This window comes from Hemitrygon akajei, chromosome 13 (assembly GCF_048418815.1).
Source record: "Hemitrygon akajei chromosome 13, sHemAka1.3, whole genome shotgun sequence".
NCBI classification, from domain to species: Eukaryota; Metazoa; Chordata; class Chondrichthyes; order Myliobatiformes; family Dasyatidae; genus Hemitrygon; species Hemitrygon akajei.
Genome location: NC_133136.1, coordinates 63028633 through 63049433, shown reverse-complemented (window position 1 = coordinate 63049433; position 20801 = coordinate 63028633). Strand labels below are relative to the sequence as shown.

The 20801-nt window shown below is 38.2% G+C and overlaps 1 protein-coding gene across 1 annotated transcript; it reads left to right on the top strand.

Annotated features, from left to right (window-relative positions):
* The first annotated feature begins 4352 nt into the window (after positions 1 to 4352).
* On the top strand, positions 4353 to 16444 carry uchl1 (ubiquitin carboxyl-terminal esterase L1 (ubiquitin thiolesterase)). Its single transcript, XM_073064768.1, has 7 exons — positions 4353 to 4503; positions 9423 to 9573; positions 9816 to 9901; positions 9991 to 10038; positions 12179 to 12248; positions 13616 to 13674; positions 13899 to 16444. The coding sequence occupies exons 1-7, from the start codon at positions 4450 to 4452 to the stop codon at positions 13983 to 13985; spliced, it is 555 nt and encodes a 184-aa protein (XP_072920869.1). The 5' UTR covers positions 4353 to 4449; the 3' UTR covers positions 13986 to 16444.
* Positions 16445 to 20801: the final 4357 nt, after the last annotated feature.

Below are 20801 nucleotides of genomic sequence, written 5' to 3'. Positions count from 1 at the left end.
TTTTTCTCAAAGTAACTTTAAAAAGTCCATACAAATTAAAGCATTTTTCAGGTTCCATGAAATTGTAAAAGATTTGCCAAGCACGTTACCCTTCACAAATCCATGCAGACCTTCTCTGATTAATGCAATGTTCACCGAGTCATGTTCAGTTGCTCTATTTATTTTAAATTTTACACTTTGAAATTTCCCTTTTACAGGCATCAGTCTAGGTAGCTTACTATTTCTTGGTTTATCTCTCTCACTTTTCCATTAGGAAGTGCACAGAATGTTATTGCAGAAGAGATTCCATTATGGTGTTAAAAAATAAGCAGGATAAAATCTGAAAGAAATAGGTGAAAAAAATAATAATCTTAGTAGATACCTTTCAGTCTGATGAAGGGTCTCAGCCCAAAACATCAACTGTTCATTCACTTCCATAGATGTTGCCTGAATTAATAAGTTCCTTCAGCATTTTCTAACAATAATCTTAGATGTATATTCTTAAATATTAGCTAAGCCGATGGAAATTTCACCATAGAGTCAATGACCAATATGCCACAGAAAACTGAGCCTTCGGCATAACTCATCCATGCTGACCAATTTGCCTGAGATACTCCCATTTACCTGCACATAGCCCAGATCCTCCTCCGGCTTCTCCATCTACGTATTCATCCAAATGTTTGTAAATATCACAATTCCACCCAACTCCATCACTTCCTCTAGCAGCTTGCTCTACATACACACCACACATAGTGTAAAAAAAACTTACCTCTCAGTTCTCTTCTAAATCTTTCCTCACTCACTTGAAATCTTTGCCCTTTAATTTTGGATTCTCCTACCCTGTGGAGATGGCTGTAGCTATTTACCTAAAATATATCCCTCATGATTTGATAAACCTCTGTAAAGTTCACCCTCATCCTCCTATGCTACTGGAAAATCATCTCCTAGCCTATCCGCCTCTCCTTATAACTCAAACCCTTCAATTTCTTTGTATCCTTTTCAGCTTAGTGGCATCCTTCCTTCAGCAGTTCTTCAAATGAGGTTCCACCAATGTCTTATACAGCTGCAACCATTACTGAACTACTCCCACAACCTATGGACTCACTTTCAAGGACTCTTCATCTCATGTTCTTGATATTTATTGTTTGCTTGCTTGCTTATTTATTTGTCTGTTTGTTTATTTATTTATTTCCTTCCTTCTTTTTGTATTTGCACAGTCTGTCTAAAACTTTAGAAGAACTTCTATAGATATATAGTGAAGTGTATATTGACTGGCTGCATCCATTGCCTTTCAATGGAAAACCCTTCAAAGTTGGCCCAGTATATCATGTGTAGAGCCCTTCCAACTACTGAGCATATCTACATGAAATGCTGTTGTCAGAAATAGCATTCATCATCAGAGATCCCCATCACCCAGGTTGTGCTCTCTTCTTGCTGCTGTCATCAGGTAGAAGGTACAAGAGCCTCAGGACTCACATCATCAGGTTCAAGAACAGTTACTACCCCTCAACCATCAAGTTCTTGAATAGAATGGGATAACTACACTCAGTTGCCCCATCATTGAAATGTTCCTACAAATAATAATCTCACTTTATTGATTTTTTATCTCATTATCTCATGTTCTCTTTATTTATTGCTATTTATTTATATTTATATTTGCACAGTTTGTTGTCTTCTGCACTCTGGTTGATCTTTCATTGATCCTGTTATAGTTACTGTTCTATAGATTTGCTGAGTATGCCCGCAGGAAAATGAATTTCACTGTTTTATATGGTCACATAAATGTAATTTGATAATAAAATTTACATTGAATTTTGAACTTTTGTCTTTAACACACTGGTTGTCTGCCCTTTTGGTGGAGTCTTTCATTGATTCTATTATGCTTATTGGATTTACTGAGTATGCCCTCAAGAAAAGAAATCTCAGGGTTGTATTTGGTGACATATATGTACTTTGATAATAAATTTACTTTGAACTTTGAACCTGACTCCTGTAAGTAATATTTGGACTGCTGAAGACAAACATGCCAAATTGGAATAATTAAGAATGTTATTGTGTGCAAAACATCAGGAGCATTTTATCATGATAAACATTTAATATGTTGTAAGATTTTAATGATATTTCAATGGCTAAAAATCTGCTCATGTCTATTCAACAGTGTCAGATTTTAAACAGTGTCAGATGTATAATATGGCCTCAACAATATTCTACCCGGTGCATCCTTGCATAGAAAACAATTCAAATGTGTTGCATGGACTGCCTTTCCCCACAACCATTCATTTAGAGACTAATAAATAAATAATGCACATTAATGAGTTTTTTTACTAATTGTTTTTTACATTTTCTTTTCTACTATTAAATTTCACATATAATTGCTGTTAATTGTGGTCAAAATCATTTTTAATAATTTTGTTGTAATGCATCATGTTGAATTACCTGATCTTTAGCAGTTGCAATGTGTTCTGATGTAATGTTTAAATTGTAGTGAAGATAACTGTCCAACCATCTGTTATATTAAATGTAATACTTTGAAATTTGATCATTATTGAGATAATTTTTGCAAATAGCATGTGCTATTTCAAATACCATTGAACTTTGATCTGTGGATCAAATTTTACTCCATTGCAAAATAAAGCAGCAGTAACTTAGGGTCAAGGTCAGTGATTTTTTTCTTTCACTAATGTGCGTGCAAAAGAAATTACAAACTTTGATGCAATAATATATAAAGTTAAAATTATCGTGTTCCAAAAATAATTTTTCGTGAGAAAGATCTAATTCTGAAAATCAAGATTCTGTTGTCAATATCTCATTCTTTAAGATTAATCTACATTTTAATACAGTGAGACGGTCACTTTTATATTTATATTTTACAACAAAACTTTAGTCCCTGCAGATGTAAACACGTACAACTTGATAAATACTGTAAGATATTCATAAAAATAAGCCATTTATTGAAATTTGGTTTAATTCTGAGAATATTTAGTTATGGATCAGCTATACTGTATTCGTATTTGATTACTGTAAATGTAAACCGTCCATTTATGATAACTCGTAACATAATTCAAATAATTCAAAATAATTCAAATAATTCAAAATAATTCAAAAATGAAGGGCAAAATTTCCACATTCAATTCCCAGACTCCTAACCTTCAACTGCTAGCTAATTTTCCTTAACCACTTCACAACTGTATCGGTAATGTCACAAAAAATAGGGTTGAAATTGATTTTTGTAATTACATTTAATTTTAATGCCAATTAGAAATCATGCGTACAAAGCATTAAATGCACCCTGTTACTGGACACAAAAAAATTGTATGCTTCTAGAGATCTATGCAACAGATCGACATGCCTAGTGAATTATAGTGGACTTGGCAACTCTCGTTGGTTCTAAAAGACAGGGCATCCCAATGTTTCACACAACACTGGTCTGGTCAGCGCTTTGCTTCCCTTACAGTGAAAATGCGCATTGCGTACTATCAGCACACCATTACCCGAGCCAGAAGGCTCTTTGCAGGGTATTAGAACTTCGTTTCTAAGAAACTTCTAGCTAGCAGAGAGACTGATGCCCTTCTATTTTCAGAGACGGTGGACAGCTTTATCCGGACAGATCAGGAGATTTGGACTGTGCTAACGACACGCGGGGCCGGTAGGTACAGGAGATGAAAGGCAGCCGGAAACTCTCCCAGCTTTCGCTGGTTAGCCCGAGCTCTCTGCCGGAGAAAGTAGCCGCAGGTCTTCGGTCGTATCTTGATGAACTCATCTGATCCGACCTTTTTTTTTAAACCATCGCCACCGCCCCCGCCCCCCCCATTCCGCAGTGGATTAACTCCGGTGTGGGTATTAAAGCCCCGCCCAGTGCGTCTGCCTGGTAGATCGTTCTGCACTCACACGTCTGCTGCGAGAGCTCTGTCCTCAGGTTTGGTCCGAAACACTGCAACAATGGAATGGAAAGCGATGGAAATCAACCCCGAGGTAAGTACCATTCTTCAGGTATAGCAGAGCATTCCTTTCTTAATGGTTTATTCTGCTGAAATGTAACCACGTTGACTTTATTTATTTTTGTATATTCCAGACCCTGAATAAAGTAAGTGCGCAACAGAATCAGCATCAGATTCAACAGCGATTCAGCGACCTCGTTTGATTTACAAATGTCTTCGGATGCTCTCTTAAGTTAAACAAAATAAAGGGGTTCATTTATTTTCTTTATCTTGCATGTGAATAGAAATATTTAGCTCAAATACTAAACATAAAGGGCGCGGTCATAAATTTCCAATTATGGATGCACCATTTGAATTTCTATCACATTAGACACATAGACTTCTAATTTGCCATTTGGATCTAATAACATGAAATATTTTAATAGTCATTGTGTTAAAAGTATTGCTTTCTGCTTAGTGCCTCTCTCGTCTGGGTGTGGCTTCCAGCTGGAAGTTCGTAGATGTATTGGGTCTAGAAAACGAATCCCTTTCCATGGTACCATCGCCCGTGTGCGCTCTGCTGCTACTCTTTCCTCTCAGTCAACAGGTACGGCGCCGTCTGCGAGCGTGTTCATCCCGCTATTGTGTTAAACCACCGTGAACTCGGCAACACTAAATATAAACTTATTTTTTTCAAGCGCTTATTCAAAACCGATATTACGTGTATAAATCAACCCTATATCATGTCTGAGTTTGGTGTATTTTCCAACAGTAGACAAAGCAAAATATCCTTGTTTCTCTGAGAATAAATACAATATCCGGAGATAATACTTTTGCAGATTTGTATTTTTTTAATATTTAGCCTTTTAATGTAAGGCAAACAGGCTTCTGGAATGATCCTGATAGGTCTCTCTAAAATAAGATTTTCTTTACAATAAAATCCTATTTCAATGCTATCTTCACTGACTGCTAATAATTTGAGGGAAATAAATGCTTTGTTCTACCCAGACTGGTAAGTTTTGCCTTTTTATGCTGTTAACCTTAGCCATGACGTCCAAATGATTACCCTTCCTGACCTTGTGCAAATAATTAACCACATTGGTAAACAAAGATTTTGCTTTTTTTCTTTAAGCAATGGCAGAGATTTCTCATGAGGAATCGCCATTCCTTTCTGGTCTGACCTGGAGGCAGGTGGAATGCCTACAATTTAAAACATTAAACTGCAATTTATGTGTGTTTTTTCTAAAAAAAGGCAAGCTTTTGTTCTATAATCACCAAAGAAGCCTTATGAAGCTCTTTTTATAAAGTACAAATTTAACTACTTGATTACAAATTCATGTCTCTAGGGGATAGATGTATATGAAGGAGGAAGTGCATTATGACCATGAGCTCATTTTATATGTTGAGTTAAAACCCTAGTTAAGGATGCCCTGCACCAAAAGGATTTGTGTCTCGTCAAGCTGAACTCAAATGTTATTTTGCAGTAACAAATGTTGGTCAACGTGAGAATTGAACATCTAAATTTTCCCTTGGAAGTAGTTTGAAAACTTGAGTGTACTTTTGTCATTAGTATTCATTCCTGAAGTGGTTGGAATGAGTGTGGTGTAATAAAACTAAACTGAATGACTGTTTTTGTCCGGGTGAATAAAGATCAAAATACTGGCATTGGCATATATTTAATCATCCTTTCTAAAAGACTGTTGTACTTTGACGTCAGCCTTCCCACGATTGTGTGGCCAGGGTCAGCTTAAACAGCATCTGTTCATTTACCAATGACACAGCAATTATTGGCTGAATTTCAGATGGTATCAAGAGTGAGATAGATCAGCTGGTTGAGTGGTGTTGTAGCTGTCACCTTGTACTCAACATCAGTAAAACCAAGGAATTGATTGTTGACTTCAGGAGGGGAAAGTTAAGGAAACACATACCAGTCCTCATCGTGGGATCAGCAGCGGAAAGGTTGAACAATTTCATGCGTGAGTGTCAGCATCTCTGAAGGTCCATTCTGGGTCCAAAGTATTGAAGCAATTACAAGTTAAAGGCATGACAGTGCATATAGAGTTTGAGGAGAATTGGTATGTTGCCCAAGATGCTCAAATATCTAGATGTACCATGGAGAGCATTCTAACTGGTTTCATCATGGTTTGGTATTGGGGGGGGGGGGGTCAATGTACAGGATTGGAAAAAGCTGCAGAAAGCAGCATTTCTGCCAGTTTTATCATGGGCACTAGCCTCCTCAGTATCCAGGACAACTTCAAAAGGCAATGCCTCAAGGGCAGCATCCATCATTAAGGACTCCCATCACCCAAGACATGCTCTCTTCTCAGAGCCACTTTCAAGGTGGTTTAGGAGCCTGAAGCCACACACTCAACATTTCAGGAGCTGCTTTCCCCTGTGCCATCATATGATTGGACAATGAATCCATGAGCACTGCCTCAGAATTTCCCCCTCTTTTTGCACTACCTAATTTAATTTTTTGTATACATATTGTAATTTATATGTAACGTACTGCTGCCAGAAAGCAACAAGTTTCAAGCCAGTGATGTGAAATTTGATTCTCAACATAGTAAAATTCCTATGATTTATTATACTTGTCAATCCCTTCTATCTTGCTGGTTATCCTTTTTGTTGGGTACATATTTGTATGAAGTTTTTTATCTGTTTGATTCGTGCATTGAGTGTCACAGCACTGAAGTCATTGGCTTAATTAGATCTTGAATTTGTACCAAAATGGGCTTTTTCCCCTATTCTGGTTTAGAATTAATAATGAGTCTTTCCACTATTGGTGACCAAGTCTTTAATTCTAAATATAACAAATGCTCTCTCAATGTAAGAGCATAGAGCCAATCTGATTACTCATGGCTGAGGTTTTTGTGGCCCTAATATTTGTATGGTTTTGGATTTATTGGAGTAAATGTCTGGTCTGCAGAATACTTGATTCCAAAGGCTGAAGCTGCCTATTGAGGAAACTATTGAAGTTAATATTTGAATGGGCCAGAAGCTGCTGATAAAGCAGTAGCACCTTTTTCTGTCATGAGATGTACCAAGCTGGCATGTGTAACAGGAATTTCTCTATTTGATTATACTGACTTATGGGCATTGAAGGCTTGATTTGAATCTTCTACACAGGCAGCTGGTATATCTGAGTTTTCATATGACCTTGTACTTTCCTGAGATTAAGCAACACTTATCTCCCTTTATATTTACATTGGTTGTTTGTATTTAATTGGAGCCTTCATTGCCAAAGATTCTAAACCAGAAATCCTGCATTCCAAACGGTTGCTAATATTGAGCTTGGTGAGGGATAGACCTGTCATTGTAGCTTGCAGAAATAATTTTACTCGGGGCTCTGATACTGAAATTTAAATCATAAACTCAAACATTTGTTTTTCTCTTGTTATGCCCTTGATGTAATAACATGCAACATTTAATTGAAGAACTGTTGCTGCAGAGCTAGTCATGCCTGTAACCTGGTTGGCATTTTTCAGGTTTGATATCACTGGCATATCCTGAAATTTGTTTTGCAGCAGTACAGTGCAATACATAATTTTTAAAACACTATTACAACAAGAAATGTATATTAAAATTTAGTGTTAAGAGAAAAATACATAAATGTAGTTCATGGTTTGTTCAGAAATCTGAAGGAACAGAAGTTGTTCCTGAAATGGCTTCAGGCTCCTATACCACCACCTTGATGGTGATAATGAGAAGAGGGCATGCACTGGGTAATTGGGGTCCTTATCAATGATACTGCCTTAAGGCATAGCCGTTTTGAGGATGTTTTTGTTGGGTGGCTAGTGTCCATAATGGAACTGGCTGATTTTGCAAATTTCTGCAACTTTTTCCAATCTTTTGTAGTGGCTCCTCCATACCAGACAATGATGCAACCAGTTAGTGCTCTCGATAGCTGAGGCCTCTGGTCAGGGTTGATCATGGATGTTCAGTACAATATGGGCAGCAAGCTGTAATCCATGTAGCAAGGTTCCCCTCTCCATGCATTTGATAAATCCAAAGGTACAAAGAAACCAATACAATTCGGCACCAGTAATGTTGCAGGAGTTGCCAGTCAGTGTTAAACTCAACATAGAGCTGCCAAGCTCAGAATTTCTCCCTTTTGGTTTATGCCCAAAGCCTTGGCTATGAATGGCATAGCCACTCATGCAAAGCAGTGGTTTGAAATCAATTTTCTTTCTCGATGAGTTGCCAATCTCAGCTGACAATCTCTTATCTGCCTGAAGCGACTGGTTTTAAGGTGCCAGTAACCTTCCTTTACTCCTGACAGTGGAAACAGTTCTGCCAGGCTTAGAAGCTAAGCCATGTGAAAGCTGGAATTGGTGGAAGCTATTTGAGGTGCACAACATGGGAACATTTAATATGTATTGGGAGCTTGCCCTCATTACCAGCTATAACAGCCTTAAGGAACATCTGTAGGAATTTGCCAGAGTCTTCATTGACATACTAAGTTTCCTCAAACTCCTATTGAAATACAGCTGCTGTCATTCTTTCTTTGTAATTACATCATATGTTGGGCCCAGGATAGATCTTCGGAAATGTTGACACTCAGGAACTTGAAATTGCTCACCCTTTTCATTGCTGATCCCTCTGAAGACTGGTGTGTGTACTTTTGACTTCCCTTTCCTGAAGTCCACAATCAATTCCTTAGTCTTATATCCTCATCAGAAATTCTGCCAACAACTCAGTCAGTGGCAAATTTATAGATGGTGTTTGAGCTAAGCTTAGCCACGTAGTAATAGCTACAGTCATGGTCGTAAGTGATCAAATTAACTTTGGTTGTTCTTGGTTTGCGTATTGAGATTAGGGGAAGTTTTTGCATCTTCCACTACAATATAAGTTGTCCTTTCTTGCCATTGGTTGTGTCTTTAATATATAGTAGTAATTCAACACAAAATTAAATGTCAATCTGCAGTTCAATATGCTTAGTCAGGATGCTAGAGAAACTTGAAGGGAACAAGGTTATTGAATGTCTATAAGTTGCTCAGTCTTGTTCTACAGTTACATGAAATCATGGTTATTTTCCTTTTTGTACTTAATAGTTTGTGATGTCACTTTGAAGGTTGTTTTGAAAACAAATGTGCACAAGTTTCTTAACTTTGTTCTATTCCAGTAATCTCTCTAAGACGATGAAATTGCATCATGAATTTGCTGCAGTAGATTCTAGTCATTATTGTCAGTTCAAAGGCTTATTCAAATAATAATGTGACAAGTCAAGCATTTCGGTGTTGTTATGACTACACAGTATGTGTAAGGACAGGACAGCATAGATGTGCTCCAGTAAAAGGTGCAGTCATTTTAGTCCTAGCAGTCTGACAGTTGTTTCCTATTGTAGATATCAGTCCTCAGACTCTTGCATCATTTCCTGTTCCAGATTGTCCCCAGTGGGAGTAAGATTGCAGGCAGCAGATGCAGGATCTGTCACCTTGCTGAATAATGGAGCAGCCTTGCAGATATCATTGCTTTGGCACAGAATAAATGCAGTTTGCTAATACTGCTTCTCTTCCCACACAGCATGAATCGCACAGAAACCGTCAAACTTCAGAACTGAGTGGGAAGGGCATTGACTCTAAAATCTACTTTGTGGCACAGTCTATTTCAAATTCCTGTGGCACTATTGCACTTGTTAACACTGTTGCCAACAATCAAGATAAACTTGACTTTGGTAAGCAATTTGCCTGCTCAGATTTTAATGTGCTGTCCAATTGTACTTAAGATTTGTAAAGGAAAGCAATATTTCTTATTCACAGGTACAGTAAACTCGTGCCTACACATTTAAAGCTGTGCATTAAATGGCTATTACATATTTCCTGAAGTTGCACCTTTAACCAGCTTTGCTTATTCTAACAAAGTTTGAGTGGGGGTTCATTAATTGAATATGTGCCTTCATTGTAATGTTTTTTGCAGTTGAAGGTTCAATATTGAAGAAATTTCTCAACGGAACTGCAAATCTTTCAGCTAAGGAAAGAGCAAAGCAATTGGAACAAAATAAGGTGATCTTTAAATTTCCAAGATTTGGGTATCTTTGCAATGCTAAGTTAAATTATCAGGCTTCACTAAGCTATCTGAATTTCCTGTGTAGGAGATACGTGCAGCACATGATGCTACTGCAGACGAAGGAGAGTGCCGGGTAAGAAAATGCCACTATACTGACATCTGAATAAAGCTAATATTTTATCTGTCCTTGCATCTTGAAACTGGAAACTTTGGTAACAGTTGCAGTTCTGTTAATAGACGTGGGGGGGCTCTGTAATTCTGCAACTTGTTAACCAGGTTTAATGAATTGCACTATCCCAGTGTATAGGACAAACTTGGCAATTCTGCATTTTGGTTGTAAATTTTAATCTGATGTTGAGATTTTTGTTAGTGATTCAACATGACACTGAATTATAGTTAGCTTTTCCAAATTGATATTAGCACAATCAGATGTTCTCTACCCATCCTTGGAATAGATAGGTTTACAGTATTTCCAAAGTGGATCAAGACAACTTTGGCAGATCCTTCCACATGGGATAAGATTGGGCTTTAACTATGGATACCAGGTTCTAGTTTGTTACTTGACTAAAGCTTTGTGCTCGTTCAATGTACTACGATGGAGAAATCTTCCCCTTTTGATCATCAGATGAATACTAATAACCATTTTATCCCACTGCTGTTATAAAGATGTTTCTAGTTGATACAAATCTTTATAAACAAGATGACAATTTTTGCACTGTTTATTTTCATCAAAATTTGTAATCACAATACTAGACTACAACTCAGTTGCACTTGTGTAACTATCTTTTGGGTTGGGTGAAGTGTGGGCTACAATGTCATGTGGCTTCCTCCACTGCTATTTTCTGTGCAACTGAGTGTGAATTGAGACATGCCACAATACACCCAACCTTATTAGCTGGCATTTTTTTTTTAGTGAACTTTGAAAATGTTACTCTTGGACAAATGAACAGGTAATTCATATCATACTGCACTTGTTGTGAGGAACTTGCTACGAACATGAACCAAGCTGACTTTTGTTCATGATACAAAAATGCTTGTTGATCTAGATTTAAAAAATGAGAGTAGCCCTTCTGTAAGGCTTTTGCTAAACTAGTCTTGTCCTTGACACCACTTACTAAATCTTTCCAAACATCAACTCCCCATGTATTCAAAATGCCCGCTGATCTTCCACTACAGTAAACTCTCGGACTGTTGGGTAGAAAAATGCATATATTTAATTTCAAAATGAGGGGTACATTTATCTCCATTAGGTGAAGAACCAATATTTAAAGACTCTCATCTCTTTCCTTATCCCTCACCCTGGAGAATCCCTCTAATTATCTTAATTCCAATCAATCATTTCTCAATCAGGATTCAACTTCAGACATTTCTGTGAATGATTTTTGACTACTAGAATGATTACTCTATATGGAAACTAAAACTGTGCACTATGCCAGTTGTGGTTTTTAAAGTAGCATTGAAATTTCCCTAATTTTGTATCCTGAATCCTGCATAAAAGGTCATGGTTTCATCTTAATTGCTTGCTATATTTGCCAGCTAAGTTTATTTATTGGGATCCCCTCATCTTTGTAACATTTTGCTGTTCTTCCTCTTGCTAGCTCCCCATAGCTAATCTCTGGCTGTTCCATAGACCTCAAGATTGGGGAACCATTTGAGTCAATTCTGACATTCAATCATAGGTGACATTTCTTCCTTTAAACTATTTCTCCACACTCCCAAATCCTTAACCCCTTCCCAATCAAGCATATATCAATCTCTGCCTTGAATGCGCCCAATGACTTGGCTTCCACAACCCTGTGTGGCAACAAATGCTACAGATTCACAACCACCTAGTCTGCTTTAAAGGGATGTTCCTTTTTTTCATTTTGGGTTATATCCTCAATCATAAACTCTCACACAAATGGAAGATTTCTCTGTGTACTGTATTCAGGCCTTATAGTATTTGAAAGATTTCAAAGATCTCCCCCCATCTCTGTATCCCACTTGTTATCCATAGACTTAGTCCAGGCTTGACTCTTTTGCAAGCCCTGGAGTCTGTGTTGTAGTTCTAATCCAGTTTTTACTATGAACAATAGAGTCCACAGTATACTTGATTCCAAGCTCTAAATAGAGGCCTCAAAGTTCTCAGATTCATCAAAATTTGCCTTTAATCGTGAGGGTTAACAAGTCCTTGGATCAGTGATCTAGAACTAGTTTTAAGATTACTGGTGTAATAGCCAGTATCTGAATATAGTTGGATAAAATGTCATGCAGTAATTATTATTTCTTTATAGTTGCATGAAGATGGTACGAACTTCCATTTTATCACCTTTGTTGGCGTAGATGGACACCTCTATGAACTGGGTAACACTGTCTTGCACATAATTGTTTGTCACTATTACATTTTATTTCAAACTATAAGCTAACTTTGCACAAAACTTGGTGACTAGTGCACAACATCCAATATTAGATGCCCAAGCGTAGTGCTGATACACACAAAATGCTGGAGGAACTTTGCAGGCCAGGCAGTATTTATGGGGGGGGGGGGGGGGGGGGGGGGGGGAAGAAGTACAATTGATGTTTTGGGCTGAAATGTTGACTGTGTACTTTTTTTCATAAATGCTACCTGGCCTGCTGAGTTCCTGGAGCATTTTGTGTGTTGCTTGAATTTCCAGAATCTGTAGATTTTCTCATGTTTATCAAATGGTGATACTGTGGATTTCATTTAATTGGGCCAGTAGTTAATCAAGGCAGCTGTTTAATTGGGGCAACACAAAAAGAACAAATTAATTCAAAATAACTGAGGTTCCCTTCATTTAATTGGGACAGAAAACTTGCTGAGTAATTTCTAACTAGCATCAGTCAAGTGCAGTTGTGTGGCTGTTAGATGCTAACTAAGCTTAAGTAATTGGTATTTAAGTAGCATAATTTGCATGTGTTTGTTCAAAAAAGCATTTTTTTTGTCACTGAAAGCTGGCAAGAAATAAGCAGTGAGGCAATTCTGATATGTTTTGCTCATTGTGGTTTCAAGTGTTGAGGCTTGGAGATGCCAGAAATGGCCAGGAGAGAAAATGAAATGATTTCACTACTTCAAGTTAGGAATTACAAAGGTATCGATGATCATCTTCAATGTTACAATATAAAAGATGATCTGGAGGATGCAGTTGTCTAAATCAGGTTATAAAAGCAGTGCATTATCTGCACTGGGTGTCAGTGTTGATTTATTTTTCATAGTCAAAAGAAGATGGCAGATGAATTCCTCTGTCTAACCTGGAACTAAGTATTGTAGTTCTGTATTTTGTTTAATTAAATTTTTACTCAGTTAAATGATAGTTTCTTGAACCTTTTAATTATATCCAGGAAACCTTGGCTAATTGGGCCAAACTGTACTGGTCCCAATGTGTCCCAATTAATGAGAATCCACTATTTAATTTGCCATTGGGTACTAAACCACAAGTAAACAAACAGTTGTTTTCTGCATAAAGAGCAGCTCTATCAATGTGTTGACAGTTGAACGCAGTTTTTAAGTTTGAGGTGTTTGATAACTGGCAGTAGTTAATGTTAAGGCACATTCATTAATGCTTGTCATTTAAATTCTGGAGTTCCCACTATGAACAGATAACTTTTAGCAAGTTGCTTTAGCTTTTGTCTAGTTGAATGGCCTTTTTCTTCGGTGGCCTTGTTATGCTTTTTTATAATGTCCTACACATTTTACTTTTGGTTTTTTAAAGATGGAAGAATGCCATTTCCAATTGACCATGGAGAAACATCAAAAGATAGTTTGATACAGGTGAGTTATTGAACTCAATTTTAACTCTTGACTCCACAACTTCATATTTTATAATTGGTAAAAATCTAAATTTATCTTGATCAGAATCTCTTTAATTTAGTTGCATATATTGAATATGAACAAATGTTTGAGTAAGCAGCATGCAAGAAAAAATTACAATTTGGTTGGTAAAGTCAGTGGTTCTGGGAATCTGCTTTTTTTAATGTTAAGAATTGTTTTTGCAGGATGCAGCAAAAATATGCAGACAATTCATGGAACGTGATCAAGGAGAAGTTCGCTTTACTGCTGTGGCACTTAGCAAAGCCTCATGAATGGGGGATGGGGAAGTAAACAATAAGCACAGCACTGCAGTTTAAATTGCTATTCTAAGCTCTGAATGTTTTAGCTTAAGTCACTTGTGTATATTGAAGAAGTTTAAGTGCTGCCTTTTTACACGTATAGTAAGAATGGTTGAAATTCAATGGATAGTACAGAGCCTTGCAGAAGCTTTCAGCCCCCAACCTCTCAAATGAGTATTATCATGAGGGATTTTGATCAATTTAATGGAGTATTTGTGAACCATATGCTTTTTTTGGACAGAAAATTGAGCATGAAAAACTAAATTCAAAAACTGAAATGTCAGCAGTTCAAATGTGTTCATCCCCCTTTGCTCAGTACTTAATTGAACCACCTCTTGCAGCTGTTACAGCTAGTAGTTTTTTGGCTGTCTCTATTAGCTTAGTACAATGTGTTGGGGCAAGATTTGCCTATTCCTTGCAAAATTGCTCAAGCTGTACCAGCTTAGTTGGGGAAGCAGTGTTGGACAGCAATCTTGAGGTCTCGGAACAGATGTTCATTTGGGTTAAAGTCATGACTTTTACTGGGCCACTCAAGGACATCAGTTTTCTTCATTTGAAGCCACTCCATGGTTGCTCTGGCAGTGTGCTTTGGGTTATCCTGCTGCAGGGCTAACTGACTTTGTGGGGGGTGGGGTGGAATTGAGTATTCCCCCCCCCCCCATCTTAATATCTTGCAAATGTTTGATCAACATGCAAAGACATTGTCAATGTGCTGTTGATTGTGGTGTTCTCCATATGCTTGGCCTTTATATACTTTACAATCAGCTGAATCAACAACATTTCAGAAACTCTGTTGCGATGTGAGGAGGAAATCTCATCACTGATTGGCTGTGTGGCAAACTGTTGTTGTCTGGAATTTTGCCTGCATCGGCTCATAAATGGTATCGAGGTCTGTAAGCAATTTGTTTACAGAATTGTTCATGGAAAACCATGCTTATAGGAATTCTGCATGCTGTGTGTTTGCTTTGTGCAATGACTCACTGATGCCCAGTTGAATTTGTGCTCCTCAGTCTTCATGGGTGGAGACTAGGGAGAGGTGGTCATGTTGCTTTTCAGCCAGTTGATAGTTGTGGATCTTTATGGATAGGTTTCTCACAATTTGGCTGATGTAATATTTGCTACAATCCCTGCATTGGATTTTGTAGACCACATTGGTCCTGTCTAAGCTTGGTTCGTTCTTCGTCTGCAAAGTACTCTCCTCAGTGTTGCAGTTGACTTGTGCATGACTGAAATTCTGTTCTTGGAGCAGTCCTTAATCCCCATTGCATGATGTTGCCTCCACTATATTTTACACTAGGGATGGTGTTACCTCGCTGATGCACAGCATTAGATTTATGCCCCGCGTACTGTTTAGTGCTGAGGCCAAAATGTTCCAATTTTGTCTCATCTGACCACTAGACCTACTTTCACATCTTTACAGTATCTTCTAAGTGACGCTTTGCAACATCTTTATGGTCAAGAATGTTTTTAAGGTGAGACTACTTCCTTACCACTTTTCCATTTTAAAAACCCTTTTTATACAAAGCCTTAGATTGGGGAGCCATGAACTTTATCTCCAGTTGCAGCCACTGACTTCTGCAGCTAACTCTGACTGTTGGGATCAGAGTAGCCTCTTAAAATGCCATTCTTCTTCAGTAACTAAGTTTACAGGCATGGCCTGACCTAAAAACTATGGCTGTAGGTTCATTTTTTCCACTTTTTCATGATGGACTGCACTGAGCTTGGAGGTGTGTTCAGTGTCTTTGAGATGGTCTTGTACCCTTCCCCAGATTTGTGCTTCTCTATTTTTATCTTCCTGACTTGTCTTGAATGTTATTTTGGCTTTGTCAGTTGAAAATCTGCCATACTGTTGGCTTTTACAGAAAGGGGGGTATTCTTATGAATTCATTGAAAACGGGATCCTTTCATTTTCTACATCAAACAAATTGGGAAAGTTAGTAAGGTAACATATTGCACCTGAGGAAAGTTAGTGTGTAATTACAAAGGGGATGAATACCTTTTCAGCCTCACAATTTTGGTTTTTAGTTTTTAATAAATTGACAGGTTTTCATTTTTCTGATTTGACCTGATGTGCATTGTTTTGTAGATTAGCTTAAATCTTTCAATATTTTAAATTTAGAAAATGAGACAATAAAATGTGAAAATAGTTGGGGATGAATACTTTTTCAAGGCACTGTATTTCTGCAGAATTTCTATCTTGGGCAGTATTGAATAGAAAATATTTGTAGTTGTATTCAAAAGCAATCATAAATTTTTGAGCATCCACCTTGTGAACACTGCAGTAGACTGATAAAAGCTACTTGATTTAGTGCTGGACTGTTGTACTTCGCCTCAAATTTGTCTGCAGAAACTGGAAATGCGGCTTAATTCCACATTGTGCCTAATTTTTACAGCTGCATAAAATCTGAAATAAAATCACTGCAACAGTTTAAGATGTGTATTGTAATTAGTTACACAAGATGAAAATTATTGAAGCCAATGGCATATCTTTACTTACAGCTTGTTTGTTTTTTGGCCTCCATTTGCCTTTGGTGAGGTTTCAATCAGAGTTAGCATCATTGGCATATGTAAAGTTACAAATTTCACAACATCATGAGTACAATGAAATACATGATAAATGAGGAAAAGGGCCTGAGTTACATTAAGTTGTGGTAAATTAAGTAGTGCAACATAACAGAAATAAAACAGTAGTGAGATGGTGTTCATGGTTTCAATGTCCATTTAGAAATTGGGTGGCAGAAGGGAAGAAGATGTTCCTGAATCGGAGTGCGTGCCTTCAAGCTTCTTGGCCTCCTTGCTGACAGAAACTGAGAAGGGGGCATTTCCTGGGAAGTGAGGGTCCTTAATGATGGATGCTGCTTTCCTAAGGTACTGCTCCTTGAAGATCTCTTGGATACTACAGAGGCTAGTACCCATGAAGCTGACTAATTTTACAAGTTTTTGCAACTTCTACCTTGTGCAGTAGTGACCCCCTTCCCCGTACCAGACAGTGATGCAGCAGCCTGTCAGAATGCTCTCCATGGTACATCTGTAGAGGTTCTTGAGTGTTTTGGGTGACAAACTAAATCTCAAACTCTTAAGAAATATAGCTACTGTCTAGCCGCCTTAATAGCTACATCAATGTGCTGGACCAGATTATATCCTCAGATCTTGACGCACAGGAACATGAAATATCTCACACTCTCCACTTTTGACTCCCCCCCCCCCCCCCCCCCCCCCCCCCAATGAGGATTGGTTAGTTGTCCTTTGTCTTGCTCTTCCTGAAGTCCACAATTGGCTAACAGTCCTGACGAAGGGTCTCGGCCCGAAACGTCGACAGTGCTTCTCCTTGTAGATGCTGCCTGGCCTGCTGTGTTCCACCAGCATTTTGTGTGTTTGAATTTCCAGCATCTGCAGATTTCCTCGTGTTTGCACCACAATTGGCTCTCTGGTCTTGCTGATGTTGAGTGCAAGGTTGTTGCTGTGACTTCACTTAACTAGCTGGTATATCTCACTCCTGCACACCCTTTCATCACCATCTGAAAATTCTGCCAGCAATGATAATATCAACAGCAAATTTATAGATGCTGTTTGACGTTATCCCTAGCCATATAGTCAAGGGTGTTGGGAGTAGAGCAATGGGATAAGCACACATCTGTGTGGACTGTCACTGAGGTGGAGATGTTATTTCCAATCTGCAGATGTTGTGGTCTTCTAGTTAGGAAGTTGAGAATCCAGTTGCAGAGGGAGGTTCAGAAGCATAGGTTCTGTAGGCTTTCAATCTGGTCTGTAGGAATGATGGTGTTAAATGCTGAGCTGTGGTCAATAAACAGCATCCTGACATGGGTATTTGCATTGTCCTGGTGATCTAAAGTCATAGAGTCATTGAGAACAGGTCTGCCGTAGACCTATTGTGGTGATGGGCAAATTGCAGTGGGTCTAAGACTAGGTTTCTGTCTAATTCCCACTAATTCGATTTTTTCCAGCTTCACTTGCCTATTGAAAGTCTTAAATTCTCATCCTATGTATTTTTACTTTTGACCCAGAACCAATTTGTTCTGGACCTGAGCCACACCCATAAATAACAAGTGCCACTTGGGTTGCAGTGTGGGCCTTGCTGTCTAGATACACTAAGTATAATCCTTTTTATTTAAAAAGTAAAGTAGGATAGGAATGAGTGCATCGCTTCAGGGCACCAACCCACTGATTGCTGTTCAGTTCCCACCGCTGCCTGTAAGGAGTTTATACGCTGTCTGTGACCATATGGGCTTCCCCTGGGTGCTTTGGTTTCCTTCCACTTTCCAGAGTTGTTAATGTTAGTAAGTTATGGGCATGCTGTGTAGCACTGGAAGCATGACAACACTGGGCTGCCAGCACAATGCTTGCTGATTCGATGTGATACGAATGATGCATTTCACCATGTTTTGAACATGTGACAAAGCTCTTGGTTTATAATCCCTTGAGTAAGTTTCATTTTTGAAATTCGCCAATTAATTATTTTGGCTTCTCGGGTTTAGTCAAGTTTTACCACACAAATTATTCTCAAAATCTCATTTGCCTTTAACTTTTAAATCTAATTAAACTAAGCCTGCCATTATTTTGGCAGTCCATGTTTATAAAATTTGCCATCATGGCCTGTGTGTAGCCATAACTCTGGTCATTTAGACTTGAAACATAGAATACAGCACAGGAAGAGGCCATTTGGCCCATGCTGTCAGTTGAAACTAATCTTCCGCCTGTATATTGTCCATACACTCCATTACAGGGAGGAGTAGCACTTCTGAGCAGACATATTGCGCTCCCTTGAGAGTAGCTTATCTACCGTTGGTCCTCACTTAGCCCTCGGCTCTTAGCTGTGGCTCTAAGTGGCTGTTTGCTAGTGACAGCGGCCACACACTGATAAACAGTTTCAACAAGCAGGCCAAACTTTGACCAAGTCATTCCTGCACAGGAACAATTAATCCTAATTTAAACAACCTCATATAGACTCTGTTCCAGGCAACTACCTGTTCTGCACCTGTTCCAACATACCGTATCGTTTCTGTAACGCAGCAGTCAAATTTCTACACTTCCAAATGCGGCCCTGCTGAAGTTTTAAACAGTACAATGTGCCTTCCTGGCTTTTATACTCAGTATCCTGACTAGTGAAGGCAAGTCGACCATACATCTTTACACTGTCTTTACCTGTATACTATTTGTAGGGAGTCGTGGACTTGCCCCCCAAGATCCCACTGTACTTCAAAGTTCTTTGTGAAGTTTACTACCATTTACTGTATACTTCCTACTTGTATTTGGCCTCCCAATGTGTAATTCCTCTCATTCGTGCATTAAAACACCATCTGCTGTTTCTTTGTCTACATTTTCATCTGGGCAGTATTTTGTTGAATCATTCGCAAGTCTGTCGATGTTTGTTCATCTGCAAACTTAATCAGCCATTTTGATACCAGAAACAACTGATGTCCCAGCACTGATCCATGTGGAACCTACTGGTCAGAGACCTCGTCCCATCCTCTATGACCAAGCCAATTTTGAAACCAGTCTTCCAAGTTTCCATAGATCCCATGTACTTTAATGTACTTAAACACCCTACCAGTAAAGGTTATTGTTGAAAGCTTTACTCGAGTCCAAGTAAATAGTATTCACTGTCATACCCTCATCAATCATCTTTGGTTTATGACACCTTTGAAAGATCAAATCTGTTAATACATCACACTTCTAATGATTTTTTTTATCTGGTTGGAGGAGCTCAGTGTCAATTTTTGTTTTGTTCTCCACTGACTAATAGCTATGCTGGTAGTCAGAATGGTCTCAAGTGTAATAAAGAAAATGTAGTTGCTATCATGTCTAACAATACCTCATCTGCTCCTCTGTTGATGTTGATCTGTGTCTTCTGCTTTTGTAATGGTGTGATTATTTGCTCAAAATTCAGTGGGAATTTGATTAAATTTCACAAACTCAGTGTAATTTTTATCACAAAATTAATAGACCTATGTAAAAGGCAACATTTAAAGATCTGTATTTGGAGCAAGCCTCATGCTAAACGTATAGATATCCTTACCTCAGATGAACACTGTTAGTGAATGTTGAAGAACTTAAATGAAATTGTATGTAAAAACTTCTATACACAGCAAAAGTCAATTTGAAGTACAAGGAGAACGGTGAACACGAACTAAGTAAGGTTAATTGAAAATAAATAGGAGTCAATCCAGATGAAAGATTGAGTTGTCTGGAACTGGACCATGAACAGATGATTGCAATCCTGATGCACATTCAATCACCACTTTATTAGGTACTCCTGTCTACCTGTTCATTATTATTATTATTAACCAATCGTGACAGCAACTCAATGCATAAAAGCATGCAGATGTGGTTAAGAGATTCAATTCTTGTTCAGTCCAAATATCAGAACAGGGAAGAAATATGATCAAGTGACTTTGATCATAGAGTTGGTGCCAGATGAGGTGGTTTGAGTATTTCAGAAATTCCTGATCTCTTGGAATTTTCATGCACAACAGTCTCTTGAATTTACAGAGAATGGTGTGTAAAACAAAAAAAAATCCAGAGAATGGCAGATTAATGCCTTGTTAATGAGAAGGGTCAAAGGAGAATGACAAGATCAGTTCAAGCTGACAGGATGGTGACAGTAACTCAAAGAACTATGTGTTACTACAGGGGTGTCAGAAGAGAATCTTTGAACACAATACATCGAACTTTGAAGTGGATGGTTTACAGCAATAATGCTGTGAACATCTAGAAATACTCAGTGGCCACTTTGCTAGGTACTTCCTGTAACTGATAGTGACCATTGAG